The sequence below is a fragment of the Accipiter gentilis genome, chromosome 33 (genome assembly GCF_929443795.1).
Source record: "Accipiter gentilis chromosome 33, bAccGen1.1, whole genome shotgun sequence".
Taxonomy (NCBI): Eukaryota; Metazoa; Chordata; class Aves; order Accipitriformes; family Accipitridae; genus Astur; species Astur gentilis.
This window is the reverse complement of record NC_064912.1, coordinates 7,722,363-7,750,336: the sequence shown is the minus strand read 5'-3', so window position 1 is coordinate 7,750,336 and position 27,974 is coordinate 7,722,363. Positions and strand designations below refer to the sequence as shown.

General features: G+C 42.0%; 2 protein-coding genes across 3 annotated transcripts in view; one reads left to right on the top strand and one right to left on the bottom strand.

The window, feature by feature from the left end:
- The first annotated feature begins 913 nt into the window (after window positions 1-913).
- On the top strand, window positions 914-9,701 carry DEXI (Dexi homolog). Of its 2 annotated transcripts, none has more exons than XM_049791496.1 (2): window positions 914-1,550; window positions 9,060-9,701. In XM_049791496.1, the coding sequence occupies exon 1, from the start codon at window positions 995-997 to the stop codon at window positions 1,274-1,276; it is 282 nt and encodes a 93-aa protein (XP_049647453.1). In that variant the 5' UTR covers window positions 914-994; the 3' UTR covers window positions 1,277-1,550; window positions 9,060-9,701. The 2 variants fall into 2 exon arrangements, with proteins under 2 accessions (XP_049647453.1, XP_049647452.1); XM_049791495.1 differs by having other exon boundaries at window positions 1,278-1,550.
- Window positions 9,702-12,192: 2,491 nt separating this feature from the next.
- Window positions 12,193-27,974, bottom strand: part of LOC126034105 (MHC class II transactivator-like) — a 29,199-nt gene continuing 13,417 nt past the window's right edge. Inside the window, exons 8-20 of the mRNA XM_049791383.1 lie at window positions 27,360-27,494; window positions 27,165-27,221; window positions 24,998-25,063; window positions 22,830-24,537; window positions 22,535-22,708; window positions 21,610-21,681; window positions 20,211-20,291; window positions 18,705-18,797; window positions 18,282-18,365; window positions 17,375-17,458; window positions 16,799-16,882; window positions 16,057-16,149; window positions 12,193-14,330 (exon numbers count right to left, since the gene is read on the bottom strand). Coding sequence (XP_049647340.1) covers window positions 16,077-16,149; window positions 16,799-16,882; window positions 17,375-17,458; window positions 18,282-18,365; window positions 18,705-18,797; window positions 20,211-20,291; window positions 21,610-21,681; window positions 22,535-22,708; window positions 22,830-24,537; window positions 24,998-25,063; window positions 27,165-27,221; window positions 27,360-27,494 — 2,711 coding nt within the window. The 3' untranslated portion in view covers window positions 12,193-14,330; window positions 16,057-16,076. The remainder of the gene's footprint in view (window positions 14,331-16,056; window positions 16,150-16,798; window positions 16,883-17,374; window positions 17,459-18,281; window positions 18,366-18,704; window positions 18,798-20,210; window positions 20,292-21,609; window positions 21,682-22,534; window positions 22,709-22,829; window positions 24,538-24,997; window positions 25,064-27,164; window positions 27,222-27,359; window positions 27,495-27,974) is intronic.

The window sequence follows — 27,974 nt, the reverse complement described above, 5'->3', positions numbered from 1 at the left end:
CCTTTGATTACATTTTGATATAGGTAAAACCTTGGCCAGCAAGGAAACGCCTCCGCCGAAGTCAAAAGGGGCCCGGGCCCGCACGGCTGCTCCGGGAGAGCAGAAAACGACTTCCCGGGGTAAAGACGCGGACGACCCCTGCCTGCGCTGAGCCCCCCCGGGGCTGCCGCGGGTGCCGAAGCGCTCGGGGAAGGCGAGGAGCGGGGAGGCGAGGGTCGGGCGCCACAAGACGCCTCCTGTCCCCTCCAGCCCGACGCGGCCGGCCCTCGGGCAGGCGGAGCGGGACCCGGCCGCCGGTAAAGGCGGCGGAGGCGCCGGCGCCGGCGCCAGTCACGGCTGCTCCGGGCCGACCCGCAGCGCCGCGGGCGGGCGGCGCTGGCGGGGGACGCGGCGCGGGTAAACAGCCGCGGCATGCGGCGGGGGCAGGCGGCGGCGGGGCGGGGAGGCGAGGGGGCGGGGGGTCCTGCCGGGCAGGCCGGGGCTGGCGGGCTCGCTGACGGCGGCAGGTGCTCCGCACCGACCGCGACAACGCGCCTGCGGGCTCCTTCCGCAAAGTTTGCGGACGGGAGGAGGAGGGGAGCCGCGGCGGGACTGCAGCAGCCGGGCTGGAAATGCCCCTGAGGAGCCTCCTGCCAACGGCGGGGCTGCGGCAGCGCCGCTGAAGCCCGCGTTGGCCGCCCGCCTGCCGGGGCGCCTCCTCCTCCTCCGGGGAAGGAAGGGACCGAGCCGGCCCGCTCTGCGGCTGTGCCGCCTCCGCGCCCCTGCGGGGCTCGCCTCTTCCCAGGGTCCGGCTCCGGCTCCGGCTCCGGCCCGGGGCTTTTGCCCTTTCCGGCCACCGGGCCTGCGGAGTGCGGTCCTGCGCGCCCCGCTCCCGGCTCCGCGCCGGCCCCGCCGCTGCCCCCGGCCTCCCCCCCGCGCCGGCCGGGCAGGTCGGTGCCCGCTGCGGCGCCCGCTGCCCCCGCCGCCGGAGCCCGCCGCAGCCCCGCACGGCTGCATGCCCGCCGCGGTCTCGGCACGTCTGGATTCGCTGGAGTCCTGGGCCTTCCATGCGCTGCTGGTGCTACCCTATATGTTTTACGTGGGCTTGTTCTTTGTCAACGTGCTGATCCTGTACTATGCCTTCCTGATGGAGTACATCGTTCTCAATGTAGGCATCGTCTTCCTGCCCGAGGATATGGACCAGGCTCTGGTGGATCTGGGGGTGCTCTCCGACCCTGGCTCCGTGCTCTACGAGACGGACAGCGAGCTGGATGTCTTTGATGGCTACTTGGAGTGACGCCCCGGGGCGCTCCGAAGCGACTGCGGGGTGACGCCGCCCGGCCCGGGGCTGGGGCCGGCTGTCCCGGCATGGCCGTAGCTCGGGGACCGCCGCGGCCCCGCGATGCCCTCGCTGCGTCTCGCCTCCTTCTGGACAGCACCTTCCCTTCCACATGCCGCCCCCGCTCCCCGCCCCGCCGCGCCTCTGCAACGTGGTGGTGTGGGGGGGGGGGGCGGCCGGGACCCGCTGCCGCCGGGCAGGGCCGCGGAGACGCAGAGGGCTCGCAAAGCAAGTAAGTCATTTCCTCGGGCTCGTCCCGGGCAGCGGCCCGCGGGGCGCTCCCGCCGCCGCTCCGCCCGCTCGGCCGCCGCGCCGGGCTGGGGACGGCGCTCCCCGGGACGGCGGCGGGGGGCAGAGGCCGGGAGCGGCCGCAGCCGGTAGCACGGGCGAGCGTTGCGGGCGGGGAGGGCGCCCGGCGGGGACACCCCCCCCCACACACACACCCCCCCACCCCGTGTCCTCTGCTGCGCAGCCCGGAGAGTGTCTTTCCCCAATTTTCAGAGCGGTGAGGCACTGCAGCTGTTACGCTCGGTGTTATGCTTATAGCTGGTCAACAGCTTTGCTAATGCGGTCTCGAAAGCAGCTCCGAATCTAAATGAACATCCAGGCTCATATTTATTAAAATTCAGAGACCGTACTCGAGACAGGAACGCATCTTAATCAGATGCCCTTTAAAACCTCTGTCTCAGATAATAAGAAACCCACCGAGCTCACCGTTCCTCTCACGTTAATCGTAGCACGAGGGTTTGCTTGATCAATTTATTGTTGCAGTTGTGAGTGATACTAAAACTCTGGAAATGTTGTAAGGACTTAGCATTTTAAAACAGTGAAATGCAGTTGGGAAGAAAATCACTATTTCTAGCTAGGACTTTCTGTGCCAAATGTATGGTAATGAAAACATTCACAGTTTAAATTAAAATGTGTTAGCAAATCTGCCAGGAGAAATTTCAGCAAAATATTGTCTGTAAATTTGAAAAACAGTTCAGGATACCTTTTTATTTTCTATTTGAAATGAGGGAAATAATAGGAAATTCTGCTGTGAGGTTACAGACATAACCTTGGTGAACATACTATACAAATACCATTTAACATCAAGCTATTTTAATCAGTCTTCTAATCTAAAAAAACCCCAAACAAATCTTTCCTGTAGTGCTGTCTTTCATACAGGTTAAAACTATCTCCTAAATATTTCTGTTCAGATTCCGTATAAAGCAATAGTAGGTGATTTTGGTCAATAGCTTAGAAGGAAGAAATGGAAATTTTTGGTGTTGGGAGCAATATGGATTGCACAAACACAGCTGAACAAAGCTTGGTCAAAGGCACATGGGAGCATAACAAGTGTGCATGGAGTGGGGGGAACAGATCTTTGTTGCTACTGAAGAAATCCCACTGCATATAGCTACTGCAAATGAAAGTCTCCATGCCAACTTTTGGTGGTCCATCCCAAGCAGCTAGATTAGAATCACTTCTGCTAGAATAGAAGGTCTGGAGCAGAACTAAACTCCCCACAAAACACTTCTGGCTACTTTTGTGGCTATCTCCTCTCCTCCCTTTTCAGCCAGGCAAATAACACACATGCTCTGTATTCCAGGAAGGAAATTCATAAAAACTAATGGAAAGCCCTAGCCATTTTTTCCCCCAAAATACCTTTCCCCAAACCCCATCCTCCAACACCATCTAATACAGGGATTATAAAAAATGTTTGTAATCACTTTTTTGCTGACTAGGATTTGTTATGATGAGTTGCATCTAGTTTTCAGGAAGACCTAAGGAGAACAACAGACATCATTTTCCTCAGTGGATTTTTCCTACTATATGAACACATAGTTTGATAGAGCGTAAGGTCTGAGCACAATTCTGTTCAGCATAGAATAAACGGGCTTCTTAAAATTTTCCTTCATACTACTAGGATAAGCAGCTCTGCAAACCTCTTGATATTCTAACTATAAAACCATGTCACCTCCGTATGTAGAAATCAAAATGCAGAGGTCTTCACAAAGCTCAGAAGTAAGTCTCAGTCCATATCCACCTTGAGCTAATAGAGCTCTGCACAGGTACCAGCTCCAGCCTTGATCCTTTAATTTGGAAGCTGTCATGTTAGATGGTGGTTTCCACTGAGAATCAAATCACAAATCCCTAAAGTTAGATCAATTATTAATAAGAGAGCAAAAAATATACTATTACTGTGCTTCATCTATTTATATATTCAGTAGTATTTATGCATGCAGCAATCAGGCCACAAATTGCGTAATTATTTAGCTACCAGGCAAAGACTCAGCGTGTCACCATGAAAAGGAATTTGTGTTAATACCCTGGTTACAGGTTTCTTCACTGTTCTGTGCCATTCTTTGTCACCAGCTCCCTAGCAAGGCGGGCAGAAGAGGGCCCTAATTTGGAGCTGTGTTTTCTGCTTTGGGAGCAGAAGTAAGGCACTGAAAGGAAAGATTTAAATCCCTTTGGTGCCTAGCCTGCAGTGACCCAAGTTCTGCATGAGTGTTAACCCATGCTCTCCGTAGGCCTAGGAGGGCTGCGCACCTGCCCTGTTCATTTAGACCCAGAAGTGCTGAGGATTCACCAGACACTGCAGGAAGAATGGGTCTCAGTTTTACCAGCAGAGATGAAAAATACATAGGCATACTCTTTGCATTAAATATAAGAGGAGTGTTCTTCATGTGACTCACCAGTGATTACTGAGATCTAAAAAGCTATGATTAGCCTTAGCTGAAACCTTGCAGTGTGCTCCTTGCATTTAGAAAGCAATGCCTTGCACCCAGGACGTGAGTGGCACACATGACAGGAAAACAAAGGGGGCAAATCCCAAGAGGCGATCCTGCAAAATGTGGAAAGGCTAATTTAGATGTAAAAATAAAAGAGCATGTGGATCAGAAAAGCTCTGTTCTCTCTTGCAGCAAAATCCTCACTTGAATAAACTCAATAGGAACAAAATTACATGCAGGTTTCTGAGCATAATTGGTGGGAGAGATTGAAGGTGGACAACTAAGCAGCTCAAAGAAGCTTCCTATCCTATTCAAATTGAGAAATCAATCTGTGTAAACTGAGCAGAATTGAGCTTGCTCATGTCATCTACTGTTTTAGTGTGAGTGTGCCAGGTTCTTTATTATATTTGAAATCCCCTGGAATAAGGTGATATGACTGTTCTCCTTGTACTTTCTTAAAATCAGATGTGACTCATCGTGAAGTACTCTAATCAGAAAGAAAATGAGCAAAAGTAATCAATAATGAAAACTGAATAGGAAATACTGGGTTTATTTAATCTTACAGTACAAGCATTATCTGTATTTTTTCATCAAGGTGAATTATGATGAACGTCTTCAGTGGGCAGAATCCAGCACTCAAAAACTTGTGACTCAGCACTTCTGCTGAATGCCAGCATCTAAATCCTGAATCAAAGAAACAGCTTTACTCACTAGCTCATCAATATAGTGCCAATTAGAAATGCAGGCTCAGTGTCTATAAAAGACAGCATGGCCCAGAGGAGAGGGAAGTCAGCACGCTGGACTCCTTCCTGTGTCTGCCACTGATGTCTTCTGTGAGCTTAAACTCATTTGTGCCTCCATTCCATCTCTCTTAAGAGATGCCACGTAAGGAACACATCAGAAGCATGTTACCACTAGCAGTGTCAGGATACACGTAAACGCGTCAGAACCCACCTCCTGACTTCTTCCATTACAGATACTGAATCTTAAAAATAATGAGCACAGTGATCCATTACTTATTTTACCTTGCCATTTTTCACTATGCTCTTCCCTTATTTGTAGAAATCTCCATGTAAAAAAAAAAAAAAAAAAGGTGGCTTGTTGACTCCGTGAATGATATCAGTCAGCTATTTTACGAGTTACAGTAACAACAGGATTAAGAGCAATAGCTGTGATTTTCAGAACTCTGTTTTGAATTCTTAGATGTTATTAAAATTAATTGAAGTTGAGTACTTAAACTCACCTCATAGCTCTGCTTTCAAGAAACTTTTATACTCTTGACTCTTCTTAACAGGAATTCCATCCTAGATGGAAGGAAGACAAAATTGTGGTTAACTGATGAACTGTCCATACAGACTCATTAACCACAGCCATGGATGGTCCTAAGTGATTTTCTACCAAATGCATTCATTTATATAATTCAAAGAGAGGAGGCAAAAAGAGAGAGGAGCAGTTTTCCAAAAGCTGCTGTTAATAACATTAATTAAAATGAGGCATAGAAAATAAAGATACATTCAGTTTAGGATAGAAATAGTTCAGGCATGAGTATTTCATGTGTTAAAAGCCCCAGCCACAAGAGATTGTAAAGAATAATTAAAAAAATAATTTCTGTGGTTCTTCCCTACAAAAATGAAGCTTACTGGAATCAACTTTCTTCAATAGGTGGCAATAGCGAATTACTAGTTTTAAGCTGCGAAAGGAATTAAGAAACAAATCCGATTTAATTCTTCATGTTTGTTTCCTCTGGAGGAGGGGCAAAGTGAACACTATAGTTCAGCTAGCAACTAGCAATCCTAAAATAGAAGAGAAGAATGATTTGTTTAGAGACATCTAGTTTGTATATTTGGCCAGTCCAACTCTTTGCAGTTGTCCCCTTGTGATGATTCTAGTTTACACAGAGTACAACTGTCTCAAAGAATTAAATAGTACACAGAAGTGGCTAAATCTTTCAATTTCTTCAGGGAAACTGTCAAACTGTCTCACTCTTCCCAGCTGAGTTTTCATACTTTGGCCACAAACTTGAGAAAAAAAAATAGCTGAATAGTTTGAATGATGCTCTCTGAGGACACAAGCATATTTCTAATATATGTGATAAAATGGGTAAAGACTTAAGCAGCCATATATGGAAAATAATGGTGTAATGGAAAATTATGATGTGCACTGAATGATCTATTGCTGGGTAAAGCTGTAGCTCAGTTTATAGACTTAAAGCTGTATACTCTTTGAAGAGTCAGAAAAAAAGACCTGAGGCTTGCTCAGACAGTAGAGCCCAAATAGGCCATGAGATGTGAAGCACACTCTTGCAGAAAGTCAGGAAACAGAAAGCAGACAATGTCAGGATGTGAAACAGAGTCACTGTGTTTCCTTTGGTCCAGCCTGAATTGTGAAGAACAATAACTTCACAGACAGAATTAACAAAAATACCATGACTGATTTTCTTCTAATGCTGGAGTTATGCTATAATAGCCGTACTGTTAAATGCTTACAGGTGTCTTTTAGCCTATTGGAAGACTCTAGTTCTGAGATTTTAAAAATAATTGCTACCTTTCCATTTTCCATTTTTTTTGAAATATTTGAATTTTTTTGTTAAAAATTAGGTTCACATGAAATTCAAAGGACAGACTTCTAATCAGCTGAATAGAAAGGCAAGATTGAATATCCTGATTAATTGTATCATTCACACCCCATTTAATATCTGCTACTACAAATTGCAGTCTTAGACTAGCAGCCCTACAGCAATATTTAAACTTCCATTAGACAGCTTTATACTTTGCTTTATACTATACTTTATACAGGCCTGATACATTTTGCTGTGCTATTTTTAAGTCAGCCTAGAATTTGATCTACAGTGCAGAATACTAACAATCTCCCTGAACTGTTTGCTGTAGATCAAAGTTTTTAGTTCAACTTGGGAAGTGATCAGATAAACATAAAATGAATAACCTGTTAAAGCTCCTGTTTCCCCTTTTCTTGTTCTTACTTTGAGAGAGGATTTTGAGCATACGATTACTGTTAGCAGGGTACTGTAGCTGATAGACATTTGACAGAAATACCTCACTGGACACAAAAGTGCTTATTGTTTCTGACCTAGCATCTGCAGTAAGTGGCACCCAAGAACGTACGAAATGTCACGATGAGTCAGACCACAATCACCCAGCCCTGTGTTCTGCCTCTGACAGGGGCAGGGGATGCTCTCAGGGACAGCACATGACCTTGACCAAAATCTGCAGTCCGTTCTCTTTGTACTTTCCAGAATCCACAGTAGTAGAATGAGGCATGTTAGAGGGCACGTTGCTGCCCAGCCCTTCAGCAAGTATTTTCCAAACCCGCCACGTTTTGCCCAATGTTAGGAAATCCTTCTGGAGTTCCTCGCTATCAGTACAGCATCTGAGTACCTGGAAGAGCTTATTTTCTGCAGTCTTGAAGATTTCTCTGTTCACTCTCTTCTCTGGGTCACTAATGGTGATGTTGAATAAAAGTTGGTCCCTGGTATACCCTGCTACTGACTTCTTTCCTACCAAGGCTTACTCCTGGCTTCCAATCTTTTAATCTGCTTTCAATCCACAGAAGAACGTTTCCCCCTTGTTAATGATACCATAACCCTCGGTCTGTCCATGCTCACGCAGAACACGTGCCATAGCGTTTCATTTTTCATTCAGACTCCTCGCAGATTCTGTTACGCCTTCTGCACCTGGAATGGTGGCAGCCGTCCCGCCTCGAGAGCCCCTGTGCCAGACAACCTGACATACGATCTGCCGAGCCTCTGCTCCGAGCCCAGAAGGTGAAGAACAGGAGAAAGGCTCTGTTTTGCCCTGCAGCCCAGTGAGAGCCTTTTCATAGAGCTCCGTGCTTAAAGCAGATCCATTAGCAGGTCTGCTATGGCTTTGCACCACAAACTCCCTTCTCATTATACAGCCAGATTGGCACCGTTGCTGTGTAGGGTCGCCTGCCTTTCCATGCTGCGCAGAAGGCCTGTAATTCCTATAAAGGGGAAGGAGGGAAGAGCTGTCCTTTCAGAGACTTGCTCCATGCAGCGCAGGTGATCTCCGGAGCTGCAGGCAGGCAGGGGACTGCTCTTGGTCTTCTGTACCTCGACTCTTCTTCAGCACAGATTCATCCCCAGGCAATCGTCCCCTCTCAGAGCTGCACCATTCCACACTATATTAATTAGTCATCTGTAAAGTCACAAGACCAAATGGATACAGTCACTAGCGCCCAGCACCTCCATAATCCACAGTTCTGGTTCTACTTAAAGAAGGCTTCTCAGCCCTTTGGTGCTAGTAAAAAATCACCTCTTAACAGCTGTCGGATAGTTTGATCCAGTCAACGCAAATTAGATAAACTGGCATAAAGCAATATAACAGTAATTTATTCTTGTCACTTAAGACCAGAAGTTACCCCAACATGTTATTTAACTCTGTAACTACTTACCAGTGGATCCAAAATGCTTTGAACAAAGTGACTCTAAAGAAGAAAAAGAGAAAGTGACCAAAATCAGAGGCTACATCAAACACAGGCAAGCCTTAACACAATTATACAAAAAATAACAACAGTCTAATGAACAGTATCTGGTTAAGAAAACTAGCCAGTTCAAAAATCAGTTTTAATAGGCAGGTGTAATGATGTCAAACCTAGCATAAAATAGCCTATCCCACTGTATGTCACAGCTGGTTGCAGTCTCTTAAGAGTAACCCTTACTAATTGATGTGATGGACTGTGGTTGACAGCTTATTTTTATACCCCTCATACTAAAATCTTCATGCCTCTGTTAAAATTACACTAAGGACTAGTGTGCTTTGACATTAACAGGGACTGTTACATTGATTTCTCAGAAAGGTTGTTCAGGCCTTTACTTCTCAAAGAATTATCATCCATAGTTTCAACAGGTTTGGGTTTTTGTTTTGTTTTGTTGGTTTTTTAAAGAAGTCAATGGCATGGTACTATATCTAACATAGACAGCAACTTCTCTGTTCATTTTAGGTATAGAGGGTTATTCTTTATTTTATGTGGTTTTTTTTAAACAGATTCATTAATCACCTGAAATGGATTATGACCAGGTTAATGGATCAAGTCATGGAAAGACACTATACTCTGAAATACAGAGATGAAAAGAAGGACAAGGGGACAACAAGAAGAGTTGTCATCACACCTTGTCAGTTGTGTGGCTTTTCTCCATGGTCATTGCCTCTGGAGTGTGCACTAACTGCAGTGATTCATGCACCATACTGGGCTTCCATAGGTAATTTGGGGATGGACTGTATGAACAAATAGTATAAACTATGTTCTGTTATAACAGAAAATCAAGATGTTACTCAGATTTGATAAACTTTTGAATAAATACCATGTCACCCATATGGACACACTCTACATACTGCTTAAGCAAGTTTTACAATCACACATTGAAAACTCTACCAGCCAGTAGTTGAAAGACAGTGCTCTCTCAGGGGAAAATACACAAGAGTGACTGCAAGGAGGTTCTGTTCAGGGCAGTATTTCGGCAAGAACTGTGCTAGAAAGATATTTTATTTAAATCGTGAGTTTTGAAATAGATCAGAGAGTGAATTTTATATGTCAGGTGGATTCATTATCTAATACAAGATACTTTGCAGATGTTTAAGCTTATGTTCCTATGTACAGCTGTGAAAGCAATACAATAAAGACTGACCTTTTCCATGAAAAAGTTAAGCAGTCGTGTTGGAGTTGTTCTTTTACAATTTGAACAGAAAATAATTGAAATATGCTTTCTAGGAAATTCCAGTTTTCCTACAGGTACCTGCAAGTAGTTGCAGATTGTTGAGATGGCCAGCAGGTAGGAAATCCTTCTCATGAACAACGACTAAAAAAAAAATCAGACCTGAACTGAAACACCAGGAACTGCACACTGTGGTGGGGGGTGGGGGGAAACCCTATGCTATTGAGGACAGGTATTGTACTGTTTTTGTCTTATTACAGTTTTTAGAAAAGTCTGATTTTCGTAACTGTGCAGGCGTTAAGCCAAGTTGATGTATCAAGAGCATATCAGATAAAGCAGAATTAAAAACATTTCTCCTAAACTCTCTCTATGCATTATGTCTGTCCTCTGCAGTCTGTGTCTCTACCATCTGCTCCCAGCTCAGGCTTTCAGATGCAGACAGATGGTGTCATGGGTCTCTTGACAGCCAGTATGAGGGAACAAGAGGGTGATGCTTTAGATCCCTCTTGAAACAACGACAAAGAAACTTGCATATAAAAATCTTTTTTCCTGATACTCTCAGTGTGTTGCACTCAAATGGCATTTTTTTAACTTATAGTGTGTAGAAATTAGCTTTCAGTCTCCAAAATTTTGTGCCCCAAATGTAATTCTCAGCTGCTCCTGCAAGAGATGGACTGTCATTGAACTAAGTAGCTATTCTCCAAGATAAGTTCCATCAGATACAGTTTGGGGCCTTAAAACACTGACAAGTGCTTTGTTCCATACAATCCCTGGCCTGCAATTCAGGGATGAAGTCGCTTAGGGCACAATATTCTAACACATAAAGACACATTTAGGGAACTAAATCCCCATTTAGGCACCTATATAAAGAATAGCCAATTTAAAAAACTTCCTAAGTTTCCGTTCACATGCCCATTTGGCACTAATACAAGAAAGGCTGAATTTTGCTACTGAAGGCATCATTCCTGCTGCCTATATAATTAGAAATTCATAGTTCACAGAGATGGCTTACACTAATTTTTCAGGGTCACATGCATGCCATTCTAAGAAATGGTTCAGTTTGTTATTATAGGTACTTATTGCAGTATCTACTTGTTTGTAATAATTTCCCTGCAGTGGGTTATGCCACACGATGCACAGATCAAGCAATACAAATTCCACCAAGTAATTAACTTTGGAGATTCTGAAACTTGGATCAAGATTTTTGTTTTCTCAGTACAGCTTAGCTTCATACATTAAAAGGATGGGGAGAGTACTCCAACTACAGGATCTGACTGCCGTTGTAACACAAGCCTAGCATTTTAACAAGGCTTCTTTGACAACAAAAAAGAGCATGGGCATAAAGAGAGTAGCATTTTTCTCACCCTAAAAGATTTTTAGAACATGGATTTGATCAGAACAGCTTTTTTAGGTAGCCAGTGAATTCACTCCTCTATACACAAGACACTCACTCGACAAAAGCATTCTGGATGAGCTTTGTGCCACAAAAATATCCAAACTTTGAACCTTGATTCATTTTAGAACTTTCAACTGCAAAAAATCTGAAAGGATGAAAAAAACTTGCTGTTGTTAGCAGGCAGCTTCAGTCAGCACTTTTATATCTTCTAATTCTGGACTTACAGTCTGTCAGTTGGCATTGCAAGATCCCATTGCCTGTTAAAGGATTATTTCTCTATTTCCAGACCACTGAACTGGTTAGTGCCAGCGGGACCAACCTGTCTCCCTCACACACACTGCTTTCCATTGTCCTGGTTTCAGCTGGGATAGAGTTAATTGTCAACCTATTAGCTGGTACGGTGCTGTGTTTTGAGTTCAGTATGAGAAGAATGTTGATAACACACTGAAGTTTTCAGTTGTTGCTCAGTAGTGTTTAGACTAAAGTCAAGGATTTTTCAGCTTCTCATGCCCAGCCAGCAAGAAAGCTGGAGGGGCAGAAGAAGTTGGCACAGGACACAGCCAGGGCAGCTGACCCAAACTGGCCAACGGTGTATTCCATACCATGGGACGTCCCATCCAGTATAGGAACTGGGAAGTGGGGAAGGGAATGGCAGCTCGGGGACTAGCTGGGTGTCAGTCGGCGGGTGATGAGCAATTGCCCTGCGCATCATTTGTACATTCCAATCCTTTTATTACTGCTGTTGTAATTTTATTAGTGTTATCATTATCATTATTAGTTTCTTCTTTTCTATTAAACCGTTCTTATCTCAACCCACAAGTTTTACTTCTTTTTCCCGATTTTCTCCCCCCATCCCACTGGGTGGGGGGGAGTGAGTGAGTGGCTGCATGGTGCTTAGTTGCTGGCTGGGGTTAAACCACGACATCCGTTAACCTACAATACGAAGCTCTAAGCATGTCATTATGTTAGAAGCCACCAGTGGTTTCATAGTGTCCCCAAGAGAAAAATAAAAATAATTTTCAACAGGTACTACAAGCTACTGTAAAAAGGAATACTCACTTTTATTAATACTTTAAAAAAGATGTATAAAGATAACCAAAGCACTGTATCACAATTTACAGTCTGTACACTATAAACACAAATCTCCCACTAACTCATAGAACAGCAGTACATCCAACATGATTTTATCAGTCCAGACAGGGTCCTGTAACATTCAGCTGCCTGTGTAATATTTAGCACATTCTCAGATTCAGTCAGAGTGAAGTGTAGCTGCAGAATATATCCCTACAGGGGCATCTGTCATGCAAAGCTTAGTTAAGGGAAGCCAAGACAAGGGCTCACCATAGATCTGCACAGCTGGAGTGCCGCAGGCTGATGGGAACATCAAACAAGATTTGGCTCAAGCTACCTCCCATTCAAGCAGCTGAAAGAGGAGAGTGTAAATGAGATTTTTTTTCCATGATGGGCTAGAGACAAGAACCATGCAGATAGATAGTTAAGAAAAATACCACTTTCTAGTTACAATCATATTCTCCATAGAGTTTTTCCACCTTGCTCTCTTGTACTCTTTCCTTCACGTACTATGTCTGGTTCCCTGCCCTCCTTTGATTAACAGAAACAAAAACCAGACCTTCCTTCCTTCTTTCTTTAATTTGTCCACCCTCCATCCCTGCTGTCAAGATTCTGCAGGCACAGACACTTTAGCAGAGTAGTGTAATTTTCTGGAAAGAACATAAAGATTGCGGTTTTGAACTGTTCAAATTGGGGACTTTTTTAGAACCAAATAACAGAGTATTTGAGAGGTTAGCTGAGAGATTCTAGTTTGTGTAGATCCCTGGGTCAGTATTGTCAGTGCTTCCTAGCTGAAGAGATTTCAAGAAGGCTGTTGAGCTAACCCTGAGCTAACCATGAAGTAAAGACCTCCCTTCCCAGTTTGTGGCATATTGAATATTCCTAGCTTTTTCCGTCCCTTTTTGTTTTTCTGTCTCCAGACTCTAACCGGACAGGGAGCTAGAATGCTAATCCTGACAATTGTCTCTGTACACTTATAAGTTGTCTCCATGTTCACAGAGCTAAAATAAAATAAAATAAAATAGAAAAGAAGACAATTGGTTTGCCATCGCAGTCAGCAGGACCAGTATTTGGCCCACATATCACTGAGACCAGCAGCACAGACACATGACAACACTTTGAAATATGTTACTGTCTGTCATTGCCTAGTTAGTCATAACTCTGTAAAAGAAGGCCACATAAACCACACACAGTAGTGATTTCACTGTCAAGTATAAAATCGATGCTTGTACATTTATGCTGCCACCTGCAAGTGAGAAACTAAATCCCAATCCAGGTATATGAATTTAAAGCTCTCATTTGAGGCAGAGTAAAAACCTTTGAAGATTGTCACTGTGAGGATTTTTGTGCAAATAGCAAAAGCTATTTGTATGCTTTTGGATTTCTGCAATAATGTCAGAAAAATCCTTAATCGTTTTCCAGTTTTAATTCCTTTCTTTTTACTTCTTTTTTTTCCCATTGTTTTGAAGGACTCCATAACAAGAGAGTGATAGAAAATATCTTTGTATCCCTTAAGACAGCATTGGTGATTAGCAACAAGAAAAGAGCTACTTCTAGATTCTTGTGGATAATCTTACAATAGCAGACTGTTTTCTAAGACTGATCATTCTTATTTATGCTCCTGACTCTAATGCTTCAAATCAGTTCAGATAGACAGGTGAAACTGGTAACTTTGAGCTTTGGAAGTCCAAAATCATCAAACCAAATTTGATTGCAGTTACCACTGGCACCATGAAACAATTGGATTTGATCTGTCACTATTTCAGACGTTGCAGGTCCAGCAGCTTGCAGACTACTCTCTGATGACTCGATGATGGAATTTTATACTATCAGTATCCTGGTGATTCCTAGTCATGTTTAATGGTGATCACAACATCCAGATGCTCTTTTCATCTTTGAAATTTGATGTCACTTAACTCTTCATGACTTTAGTAGAAACACAACTGGGTCTTTGAATAGCATTTTAAGTGACCTTTAAAAAATGTGAACTCCATCATTGACCCACTTCAAGCATCACTCAAGAAGCTTAAATGTGACTTTTCATTTTGCCACTATCATGAAAGTCAGCCACCGATTCATAAAGCAGCAAGAAGATAGGAAAACACAGATGACACCTTCCCCTCTTCTTTATGTTACCTGTGAAATGATGAAAACAGAATATTAGATATATGCCTATCAGCCTAAATCACCATTAACATCACCAAACCCATGTATTTGATGTGCTTTGAAAACAGACAAAAGTAACTGGTAGATGCTGGATGTGGAGACAGGATCCAGACTTCCTGCTGCTACTTATCCTCAGTGCTAATGAAGGAGAAAGTTTTCTCACATATTCAGGTACTATACTAATGTGGTGACTGGTGCCAAAGGCATGTGCTACAAACATGAGAGAACAGCAGTGGAGGGAGATGCAAGGGGTTCTCTATGCAGAGCTGCATTAAACACATCTTTTGCTTGGCGTGAAAGCTGACGCAGTGTCCAAGAATCACCGACTTTCACAGAGCAGAGCTCTCTGTTGCTGACTGCCATTGCTCTGTGTCCAGAGGAAAACTGAGGTCATTTGGGAGCTGACCTACATGTTCAGAGACTCTTTTTGTATGCTCCCGTTGAATGACAGACACAGGAGGTTAGAGGAAACTTTGCTTTTGTAAGGTTTCCTGGCAGTGTTGATACCCCTAATGTCTTCCTTCCCGAGTAGGTATGCTTATTCAACAGGACAAAGAGTTAGTTGTACTGTAGGCTATTAAGCATCACTACAATTTTTCACTGCTGCTGTACAAAGCTAGTCTGTGGAGCCGGTATGGCACCCGAGTCTTCCACAACCTGTAGCCTGATCAGTGCCATACATATAGCCCAGTCAACATCTGGTGATTAGGGCACCAAGTGCAAGAGTCATGCAAAAGCTTGGCTCACTGCATGGTTTAGTGAGCCATTGGCAACTGCAGCCATTGCCAGGACCATTCAAGCCACAGCTCAAGCAGCTGGCGTCACTCTGCAATGTGGTTTTGCCATCTGAAAGAAAGCTGGAGGGCATCTGGTGTCTGGTTTGCCTCTGGCTTCTCATTCTTCACTGGGATCGTTTCACTGATGCATCCTGCATAATTTTTCTTAAGAGGAAGCACATGGCAGAAAACAGGGAGCAGAATCCTACACAAAACCCGAACTTCCCATGCCTGCTGCAGCAACTCCAGTCCAGGAGTGTCAAAGCAGTCAGATCCTGGTGATCATCAGCAAACTGCTAGAAAATTGCTAATGATGCTATTATTTCAAGGATTCTTGAAACTGTGTGGGCAGAATCAATGAAGTAAAAGTGGCTGCCAGTAGCTAAACCACCCAAAACAGACTGAGAACAAGGAAGGTAGGAACCAATGATTTGCTCTGAGTACAGTATAGGCATAGCTTCATAGTGAGGCAAGCAGCTGTTGAGGATTTGTATTAAGCAAAGGAAAAGTGAAAGGACTTCCTAAAAATCAACACAAAACAATCTCTAAGGAGTACAGAACTCATCTATTACTCACGAGAAGTACACAGAGCTATTTAGTTTTCCGCAACAGAAAAGAGAAGGTAAACAGGCCAGCTGCCAGTCACTGAACTGGGCTGAACTAGAAGCCCTAGAAGTCCATTCTTGTTGATGCAGCTCTTGCAGTCTGCTAGGGCTGGTGCCAGGGAGATGGGGGATGCAAGGTGAGGGGGGGGGAAGGGGGCCTGATGTGATATTGATCTGTGCCACTCCAGGGCAGCATCTCTTTACTTAGCCATGTATGCATCGATGCTGTTACTGTGCCTGCTGCCAGTGAAACCAGAATCAACAGCTGCCACAGAAACAACTCTTCTTGTCTCAGGGAGCCAGGGTTTATGTTACCTTTATGGGATCATCTGAAACTACACACTGATCCTAGAGTCCAGCTGCTGAAGATGTTCAAGAACTCCATAGGGAATGGTGGGATTCCACATCCTGTAAGGGCAAATTCAGAAAGGAAAGAGATTTTGAGGAGCGTAATTTGCTTCACAGTTTTTTGTTGTGTTTGGTATGCTTGTGTTTTGTTTTGTTTTGTTTTTTTAAAGTTGCCTTTCCCTTTTGAATATCATTCTACAGAAGTATTTAAGCTATGGAACAAATGAAAATGCATATTCATTTAGAAGAAAGCAGTTCACTCCTCCATAACCTGGCTGACTCTCGTTGTAGGACACACAGTCCCATCTCCATAACTGTTCTTTAGCTTTCTGTCAACTCCCTTTCCCTCAATGTGTACTGGCAGCTTCAGTCTAACCTCCAATGATGGCTGCTCATTGTTTATCCTTCAAACACAAGTCCTGCAGCACTGAGTAGGTCAGTTACTCCGGGAAGGTGGAAGATTAACAAAGGGAGGCTCAATGTAAACTATGCTTAAAGCAGGACAAGCTTGCTTGCCTGTGACGACTGGGAATTAATGCAGCTGAAACCAGAGACAACATTTTTAACATTTCTGTGACTGCTTTTGTATCTTGGTGATGTCTTTTTTTTGCTTCTTATAAATCTGACAAATACAGAACACAGATTTAGCATGAATTCTAACCCAATTTACAGAACGAATATACAGCAAACAGCGTATCAAGAGACTTACACTAAGTTCTTGATATGGGGACATTTTCGTAGGCTGTCAGTCAGCTGCTGGGCTCCAACACCAGTTATTTTGTTATACTGAACACTGAGGAAAAAAAAACCCCTTTGTTAATCCAGATCACATCATGTAGCAGTGTAATCAAACATTTCGTTCAAAATAAAAACTACTATACGAGCTTATCTACAGATAGGGGAAGAAAGAAAAAGAAAAAAACCCCAAATAGATCCTTGATTCAAAAAACCTGTAATAAAATACTCAAAAGGTCAAATGGGAACTTCATTAAGTTAGTTCATCTAAGGGTTTCCTTACTCTATGTACCTGAGGTCCTTCTCCAACTCCCCATGACCCTGTTCTCCTATCTTAAAACCAATTTTTCAGTTTTTATGGTGAGCTGCTCCTTAATCCTTTCTAACTACTGACTATCTGGACTCTGCAATAGCACATTTTCCCTGTGAAATTTCCCTGAAATTTTCCTTCTCAATTTCTGTATCCTCTACCCTGAGCACAGAAGATTTGAATTTTCAGTATCCAAGCAAGTAAGCTTTTGTGGGCCATGTCAAAAGATTTCATACTCACTCTAGCACTCTTAAAGATGCCATCGCAGGAAGAACTTTCGCAAGATTTTCTGCTCCAAAATCACAAATGCTATTATTGTATAAGCTGCAGAAAACCAAACCGGTATAGTCACAGTTGAATAATGGATAATGTAAACAGATTATACATTAGATCAAGGAACTTCCGATATGGTTGGTACACCTTACCTTCCAATTTATCCTTATCTATTTGCATCCTAATCTATTTATTAATTTTTAAAACACAATTTCATATTTTCTGTATCAAGTAAGGCAAATGGCCACACCCCTTCTTCAGCTAGCACAACTACAGCAAAAATAGGTCTAGATTCTTAATGAATAATGAGAGCTTTTCTGTCTACATTAGATCAAATTAAAAGCCCACAAGAACATGAAGCTCCAAGATTTGGGGCACAGCATTCAAAAGATTTCCACGTGAGCAAATTATTCCAAAATTGCACACTGCGGTTTCTTGCGTTCCCTACTGAGACACTTCATTCAGGCCTATGCCAGACTTTTAATGAAGTAGGATGGACCATTGGTCCTGTATCAGCAAACACACACCAGCTTGTTGCTGGCTTAGGGCTTAGCACTGCACTTAGCAAGCTCCGCGTAAGCTTGCAGTAGATCATGGCCCTGGGTCTACACTTGTACAGGGTATTATTCTTAAGTAGGTATTATGGATTGGATTTAAAAATCAGTACAGTCCTCATTATATTCCTGAGATATCCTTCTGCATGTCTACACTGGGTGATACAGTTCTCTCCTCTTCTCTCTAAAGGCTTTATGCAAGAATGAAGTCAAAAGCTTGGCTGCTGCACAGAGGACGTATTTTTTCCATGTTCGGTAATTTCTCACAAAGATAGCAAGGTATGTTGTATAAAACAACTCAACAGGATATAACTACTTACCTTAGTGTCTTTAACGAAGACAAGAAAGGAAGAGCTGTAGCTAGCTTCTCCGCACCCACATCTGTTATCTTATTCTGTGATAAGCTATAGCAAGTGAGATCGCTTTGTCAGTTGAGCACATTTATTCTAATTTATTACAATGTGGGGAAAATTAATTTTTGATGTCTTTTTTGTATAACTTGGACGGTCTGTTTAGACCAAATGCAGGGAAAAAGACAAATTATGACCCTTGAAGGGAAATGAGGAATTGCCAGAGGATTAACTTATTTCTCTAATGAACGTACAGATTAAGTATGTCCATAGACTCTTGGCCTTCCATGCTCATGGGTTAGTTGTGCCCATAATTAACACACAGTCCCTTAAGGCTCTAGGTTTAATCTATTACTTTTCATAATTTCTCAGAACTGTTTATCTTGCACTTACTTTAATGTTTCCAGTGATTTCAGGGTTGGAAAGACTTCAGATAGACTCTCTGCTCCTTCATCTCCTATGCCATTTTCACTCAGAGCATCAAGGCTGGGTGACAACAAAGAGAGAATTAGCTTCCCTTTTAATCTAAATTTTTGTGGTTTATTCACCTCAGAGACCACTCTATGTATCTTGAGAAGCTCCTTCCCTGCAGTAGCCTCAATCAGCATCACACAAATTATAGCTTCTCTAATAAGCAGCTTTCTGCTTCCCAAATTTACAGCCTAATTTTTTTTTTTCCTAGTTGAATGGCTTGACCCATTTCCTTTGATATGCAAGATTATTAAAATGGTTATGAAATAGCTGTGTTCCAGCTATGCTGAAATGAGATTTCCTGTGCACACAGAAATACAGAATGGGCAAAATTGAGCAGATGCTGTAAATCCCTGCCTGAACAGCTCCTTCTCCAGATAGGGAGTATTAGAAATTAAGTTTTTCCTCATTCAGGTATCCAGATAGTCCCAATTTTAGATACCGGATGCCCTTCTAATCTGACAGACAACACTAGGATATATCAAACTCATTCCAATTTTAGAGCTTCATTGTTTTCCCAAAGTATCATGAAAAGGCCAGATACAATACAGACAAATGGCCAATGGGCTAAGCCAGTAAGGCCAAAGGCCCTCTCAAAACCCAGTAATCTTCCCACACAGATGATGGCAGAATATTGACTATCGTTGCTACAATTGTTTCTAGTGTAAAGAAGCTTAAAATTCAGAGACAGCTTTGTCTCTGACAGGTTTGTCATGGATACAAGAGAATAAATAGTAACTGGAGTTCTTAAAACTCTATTTCTAATACTGCTCCTGCTAAAGGAAGGGACTAAGACTGTGTGAAAATACGTGGGCAGATCAAAACCAGATACTAGATGAGTATGGCTTTTTTATATCTTTTATATGAATCAAATCCACAAAGCTCAATCTCTTACAAGTTCTACCAGAAGTTCAGGATGTTTGTCGACACCGGCGCAAATACTGAGGGTAACCCCCAAATTTAACACTGCTTCTGGTTCAGGAGGGAGACTGTTCTCTCCTGGGGCAGGCACGACTGCGAGTCCCTCAGAAACCTCACCACGAGGGAGCCTGGGGCTCAGGCACGTTATGGAGCTTGAATGAAGAAATAAGTAATGTGCCGGCAGTGTTGATCAGTGCTGTGGCAGGAAGGGGCAGCACTCAGTGGGGCTCTGTACTAAACCTTTCCCACAAGCTTTTGACCACCGAGGAACACATGGGTAAGTTCGACTGGTATCAAACAAACCACCACCAAGTGTCTTAAAGGAGGATGAAGAGCGCTAGCTTTTAGTCTGCTGTTATATTCTCTGAATGTTTTTGTTGTTCGGTCTGTTCATCAAAGCAAGTAGTCTTGTTGGCAAATAAAATGTTTCTTGAGTACACGAGCTCCTCCATCATCAAGGGCTGCTGAGGAGCAACGTTAGCAAAGTTAATCTTCAGCATTACTCACTCTAAGTGCTGAAGTGATGGAAATGCTGCAAGAATTTCCACGAGTTTTAGGAATCCCTGAAGGCCACATACTGGACCCAGCCTGGAAGAAAATAAATACAGACATGCAGCAGTTTTTTTAACACGCTCAGAAACAGCAAAAGTTACGAATTTTTAAGTTCTTGCCCTGCAGCCCCAAATGCAAGCTAGTTTACGCTCCTCAGAAGCAGCCATTCCCTACAATCTGCAGCAAGGGTGTCTGCTTTGAAGCCTCCACATGAAGACCCCGCAAGGCTAAAGTCAGACAGAGCAGAGCTGCTTGCACAGAAGCAGTGGTACAAGCGTTTGCCACTTTGTTGTTACTCTTTACAAGACTCATTTCACTCGTTTTAGATTCCTGTACTTCTGTTCTTTTTCTATTTTTTTTCAGGTTTTTCATTTTAAGTATTATAATCTTGATAACCGAGATGAAAAAAATACTTCCCCCTCTCCCCCCACTACTGGCAATTCAGACTAACTTAAGATCAACATTGCACTGCAGCTTAAAGCATAAATTGAACTTTAATATTCCAGCTATTTGGAGGATTTGTCCCTCAGATGCTAACCTCTGATTTGGAGTTTCCCTGGTATTAGAACAACTTCAGCCTAGTTAAAGGGATCAGAATTTTAACCAAGAATTTAAAATAAAGGGAAAGTAGGAGAGGAAACAAGAAGAGAAAGCAGCATAAAATCAGAAGTGAGGCCAAGCATAGCAGTTCTAGACTAGGTTGGATGTGAAGAGCAGGAAACAGGTGAAGACGTGATAAGAGTTCTCCATCGCACTGGTACAATTTCTGCCCAAACTAATTCACATGCTATGGCAGCATATTTTAAGCAATAGAATAGCCTTGGAGGCTGCTTACAGTTTGTGGGGAAAAAAGCAACATTGCTACACCTAATTTTTAAAGTCAGTGTTTCCAGGTCAATCTTCCTTCTTCCAGGGAAATGGTGCTAAATATTTTATTTGTGAGGCATTCTCTGACCTTATTCTCTCATGGCCTAAGCTCTGATAGGGCAGAAAATTACATCAGAAGACTCAGATAGAAAAGTTGAGCATTTCTGGGGAAAAAGTATTTCCCAGGTAGTTGGATCATCATCAAGATATTTTATACCCTGTGGCACAGGATCTACATCTGGTGATAAGGAGCTAACCTGCAATACAGTCAAACAAAATTGATAGAACCGTGTTGATCTGTATCACTGCAGGAGCCAGAAATGATAGTTTTTGAGTTTTGGCCATAACTGAATAAATCTAGTTGAGAAAAGCAAAGTAGCAATAAATGGGGTTTACTTAATGCTTTACCATAACCTAACTATATCCATGACTCTTCTCAGTCTTAAATGTAATCATGTATCAACCAACAGAGAGGAATATCACTTACGCAAATTCTAGCTTTCTGAGGTTTTTGATGGCAGGAATTTCATAGCTGCTGCAACCAGATGCATCTTGCACACTAAATAAATCACAGTAGAAACAGAGTATGATAAATATTTTAGCAACCAAAACAGTACTTTAAAAATAATTTCTTAGTAAACTTTTACAGGAAATAAACCACTGCTGCATTAACTGAGGAAGCAGGAAACTTCAGAATAACTTCTGCTCCATTCTTTCTTCACTCAATTCATTTCATCCTGATAATTGCCTTTCATAGTGCAGTCAGTTGTTCTTTTTCCAATGAAATTGAAAAGCACATTCTTCTAAATCAAGTATTTTCTGTCAAACATGAAACTTATTTTGTGTATATTTCAATCAAAATACTCTGCCTGTGTTAAAATGGAAGTAACTATTTTTATTTTAAAAAACCCAACCAAAATACTTTATTTATGCACACTTTTAATTGCAACCAATCCCCTTGCCACATCATGAGCAGGGATGAAGCACAGGGTTTATAAATCGCGTAACAAGTTTTTAGCTCAAAGGACTGACTCGGGTCCTTTGTGACCGGTACAAAACCAGCCTTCATTTATGGCCCAGGTGCTACGGGGCCCAAGTTATGTAACTGAAAGCAATTGGAAGATGGCACACTCAGAGATTAAAAAGAAATCTGAAGAAAAAGAAAGACAGCTGGCTCTTTTATTGGCAGTTTTGATAAATATTCTCCATGGTGCTGTCATTGCTCCTCCCTGCCGTGACAACCACCACACCTCAGGTTAGGAGAACACTCTGAGACAATACAAGAGCTTGCACTGCCTAGTTACTTCTCCTTTGGACAAGCAGAGGAGTCCATTCTCCAGCACTGTCAGTGAACACCCATTTTCCTAAATCACTAGTGTATTAAGAGGATTTTTGATCATAAACAAGCCTACCAATTGATCATCTTCTCCTGCATCTCTACAAGGTCTGAAAGGTCAGTGATGTCCTTCATTGTCTTTGCCTTAAAGGGATCGAGAACAAATTTCTCTGTTGATGTTCTCAGCAATTCATAGTCTTTTGTCTGTTCTAAAGATTTCCAGAGCTTGACCGTATCACTGAGGGAGGCCCTGTGAAGTGACAAAACATGTGAAATCAACGTATCAACAGATGTGACTGCTGTTGTTGCATGAAAGTGTCATCTGCATGCAGTCCTATGAATGACGTTAATATCTACAAAAAATGACCAACCTGAATGATGCCACATTCTTTAGGCCAGCCAAGTCTTTTAGCCCTTGCATGTCAATGCTGCTGTTTCGCAAATCCAAGGAAAACTCTTTTCTTGACTTTTTTAAAATAGAGTGCAGTACATGGATATCAGGTGGTGTAAGAACTACGCCCAGAAAAGACAGGTCTGGCTTAAGCCTTAAGGCCACATGCTGCAAAAGATAATTGCTTTGTGTTTCATAAATACAATGTAAAAGCTCAAGTAACCTCTCCGGACAGAGCTCATTTATCTGCAGCCTTCTAATATATTTCAAAAGTGTTTTCTGCTTCTTGGTTGATTGTTTTACATCCTTATTTGAAAGGGAACAGAAGTAGGGATCATCCTGGAGGAACAACAATCCAGCCAAAAATCGAGGTACTAAATCTAACCAGTTATAAGGTTTTTTCTTCTTGGATGGAAAAGACAGGTACTTTGTCAGACTCTTATCCTTGATCTCTTCTGCTAACATAAGGTGAAGCGCACCCAAGAAATTCTGAATGACAAAATCAGAGAATGTGCTCCCAAATTCCTCTTCTCCACTATCTGAATGTCTGGGGAATGCAAATGGCAGGAAAAATCCATATTTCAGAGCAAACTCTTTAACTTCCTTAGAAGGAAGAAGATCACTTTTCATGGCACTTTGGTGCTTTTCTCCAAGATACCAGGCTATACGAGCTAGCGTAGCAAGACTCTCTTGATTTTGCACGGCTGTAACATCTGTTTGCATAGGTGTTATCTTTTGCTGAACAAATTTCAGGAAGACGGTAGTAAGAGTTGGAGGAAGGCTTTCGTCTCCCATTTCAAGTACTGTCTCACAGAGAAAACAAACAAATCTACACATAACAGGGCTGTAACAATGACTGAACAAGTACTCACACTCTTTGATTAACTTCAGTCCATTATCACAGTAGGGTAATCCTTCGAAGTATTTGGTTATGTACAATTCTCTCTGCTGAGGGGAAAATCCTACTATTTCAATAGTCTTATCCACTTTGGACACATACTGGTACACCTTGTCCTTTCGTCTTGCTGTAAGTAATAAAGTACAACCATTGAGTATCTTTTTTTGGATGAGTCCTGAAAGCAGCTCCTTTATACTGCACAAGTCTTTTTCAGGCTGGCTGGCCGAGCAACGAGGAGAACTCTCATGATCATGCAACCCTTCAAAACCATCAAAAACCAGAAGGACTTTAGCAGGATTTTGCAATATATACTCAAAGATCTCTTTGCTTCCCTCTTGAGGTTTTATAAAAAATTCAAGAAGCAGATCCTTTAGGCTGTATCGCTTCTCAGGCAAGCTTATTTGTTTGCAGTCAAACCAAAATACAAATTCAAATTGAGGAAACTCTCCATTGGACCAATCCTGGCAGATCTTCTGAACAAGAATGCTTTTGCCCATTCCTGCTTTTCCCAGCACCACAATCACTTTAGTGTCTAAGTATTTACCTCCCAGGATTTGAAATATTTGGCTTCTTTTAAGGACTGCCTTTTCCTTCCCTTGCAGACTGCAAGTTACTGGCTCCTTTTCCATTGCTTTTACACTATTCTTCCCAGTCTTGGTTTCAGTTTGGCTTTGAACAAGTGTCCCATCAATAAACAGGTGATCAAGAGTTACTTCACGCTCCATGGCCACAGATCTGCACACGTCTCGGAAATAATCCTTAAGTGATGTACAGAAAGCTTCCACTGGCTCTAGAGAAATAAAAAGCACACACAAACTGAAGAAACCAGTCCACAAATTACAACATTGCTTCATGGTGGTTTAAGTACATAATTGTAATATGGTCAAAATACCTCAGTTCCCATAAAGCATGTAGGTCTGGATTTATCCCATGCAACTACAGGTGCTTAAATTGGGAGTGCAGGCACAATAGACACTTTTAGACCTATGAACTGAATAATTTTGGAGGTATCTACACATATGATAAAACCGACTAAGTACACTGACCTTCTAAGTAGGTACTACAGCTAGATAATTACAGGTAGATAAGTCTAACATCTTAAAAACAGGAATCGTGCTCAGACACTCAGAACAGCTTCACAAATTGTTAAATGACAACTCCTACAACAAGTAGCTTTTCTGTATGGAAAGAAACAGAAAAATTAGCCAAAAAACACTGGAAGTTTTTAAGTTCAAGAGATCTAAACTCACTTGGTCTTTTGAATGGTTCTTCAGAAGGAATTATGGGAACTTGGACTTCTTTGAACATTTCTAAACCTGAAGAAACAAAACAATATATTTGAGGAAGACACCCAGATAGTCATCAATTCAGCTTTACTAATTTTAACAATAAGACTAATGCTATTTTTCAAGTTCATTGCAACATATATTATGTATCATCCAGAGAAAGAAATAATTTATTTTACAAGGGAAAGGCAAAAAAAATCCTCATAAAAGTATAATACAGCTGACATGAACTGTTGCAGGCAGTATGACACCAAAACAGATGACAGCTGTTCTGACAGTTGTATGAAGCAGAAGACCTATCATAGCAAGGTGACATCCACTGTTCTTTTCAAATATCACTGTTTTGCATAAAGTAATGTTCACACATAGGACATCTTTATTTCACCAAAAGCAATAGTTTCCTTTTGTTACTCTACACCTTGCAACCAAACATTAAGGATGAAAGTCACAGAGAAGGGACTATTGGTAACAGAATTTACCCATTACTCTTCCTGACAAAGTACTGTCACTGTCCAATTTTCTTTCTTTTTGCCTGTTTGTTTTCAAACTACTGCAGACTTTTGCCCTTAGTCAGATGAGCAGTGTCTGCCATACAAAGCAATGGGGAATTTTGCAGAGAAAGCGTATTTTCTACGGACTGGTAATGACAGAGTATGAGTTTTGACAAAACTTTTGGTACAAAAAGCTTTGCAGACACAGGAAAGAATTTAAATTGACTGTTACAAACCCAACCTCATAGTAACCACATACAGCAGAGACGTGGAAAAAAACCCCAAAACAAACCAGGTTAATCTCCCTAGATTTGTACAAACGTATTTATTACCATAATATTTGGTTCATCTTGATGTAGAATGTGGTTAAAAAATTACAAATCTTAAAGTTTCAGAGATTTGGAAATCAATTCCTAGCCTGCATGCCAGCAACAGATGGAATGGTTAGAGTTGAGTTGCTTCTAGCATGGAAGCACCCATAGACTTCTAATAAGCAAGACTTTGTCCAGTGAAAGAATACACTTGCTATAGAGATAGTCTCCTCCTTGTAGAAGAAAAAAACCCTTAAAATATTGAATAAAGAAGGGACATGCCTGTTTTCAGGCAAGTGTCTAGTTTTGGTTTACTATTTATTTTATTAAATAAAACCAACAGAATGGAAAACCAAGAAAAGCTGTAATGAGACATTTAGATGGGAAGCAGCATTGGTCAAAACAATCAGGTGTTAATGATTCTTAAAAAAGGAAAAGAGACTGGCTTGGTAGCTTATGTGCTGATTTTCCTGCTACATTTGGAATTCTGAGGTTTGTGACATACTTATATAAGTTGTGCTGCTGTAGATCAGTTGGAATTATTAGTATTGTGTATGCACATAAACAGTATATATAATTTACAAATACTTCCCCAAACCTAGGGGTATTTGCCTATTAATCCCCGCTTGAAAATTTTGCTATTTTGGGTAGTTAGCCACCAGAGGGCAACAAAACACTCATACTAAGCTGCAAGCAGCTGTAACCACCAGGGTACACAGAGATCAGAAACTAAATAACCACTGAAATCAAACTCCATGTTCTAACAGCTCTCTGAGGGCTGGAAGAAAAGTGTCTGAGGAACCACAGGGGGTCTGTTATACCCTGACCAAGGCTCTGATTTCTTTATAAGCCTTTCTGTACATTAGGCTTCTGTATTGTTTAGTTAAATAACTTGTCATCATTTTGGATTTGGGGCTTCCACGTGAGCTGACTGCAGTCTGGCTTCCATCACCAAGCATTTAAGATGCTCAGGCCGTGCCAGTACCAGCGCAACTTCCACTTCTGATGGTGCTCAAGCACACTGGGCTTTTGTGTTGTTTTAACTAGACAAGACTTCTTCCAGAAACTGGACTTCATAGCAAACACAGCGGATTAGCTGCTAATACAGAGCTGAACCTGTAGCTCTACAACCCCTTATCTGCTCTGTATTTTGGACTAGACTAAGCAGCCAGTGATCAATACAAAGAAGGAAATGCCATTAATTTTTATTTTCCTTAATAAGGTCAATATGAATAAAGCCTGGAGGGGAGCACTGTCTTTGGGTAGAAGCAACATGCTCCCTCTCCCAATCCAAAGTACTGTATATATAAAAATCCTTTTTCTACTTACCACATAAACTAACTGGAAAACTTGGGGATATCAGCGTTTCCATGGAAGAAGTTGGCACTGACAAGAAACAAATGACAGTTTTCAGCCTATCATAGCTATCAGTAACTGAAATGAGGGAATTTAGTACTTTATTGACAGCATTGATTTTCCAGTACTTTCTGCCTATTTATGTGGATAAAAGGTTACTGCTCTTACCTGGATATATTATAACATCAGATGTGCCATTTCCAAGAACAAGTATCTGCTGAGGAGGATCTGCAAAGCCTGTATTCTCTTGGTTCCCTTTCACACCAACAGGTAGGCACTCTGGAATCAAAGGTGCTGAAGATTCTGAAATGAGTGCAGAATAATGCCTCTTCTGTTTTTAAAGTCTCCTGGTTTCTAAAGGTTTCTAAGAAAGAAAAAGCTTTCTAAAAGCTACTTATCCTTTCTGGCAGCTTCTGGGCAAATATTCCCAGTAGACAGTTTATGAACCACGATTCATAGGATCACATGAGGTCCATAGAATCCATTAAACAAAAACTCTTAAAAGGTACAATGAATAAGAAATACAAGGGATTACCCAGCTTTTAGTGACTACTGGTTTTCAATAGTCTAAAGAGAAATTCTATTACCATAAGGAAAAGTGCTTAAGGCAAAGTCTGTAAATGTATGGACCAGAGATCCAGAAGAGAGAAAATGTGTAAACATTATGCACCTGAATTAATTTTACCATCCTTTGCACTACATCTTTCCCACATAATTGCACATCATGCAGCTTGTACAAGCAGCTAGCAAGCATCCTCCCTCTGAACCCACACTGGGAAATTT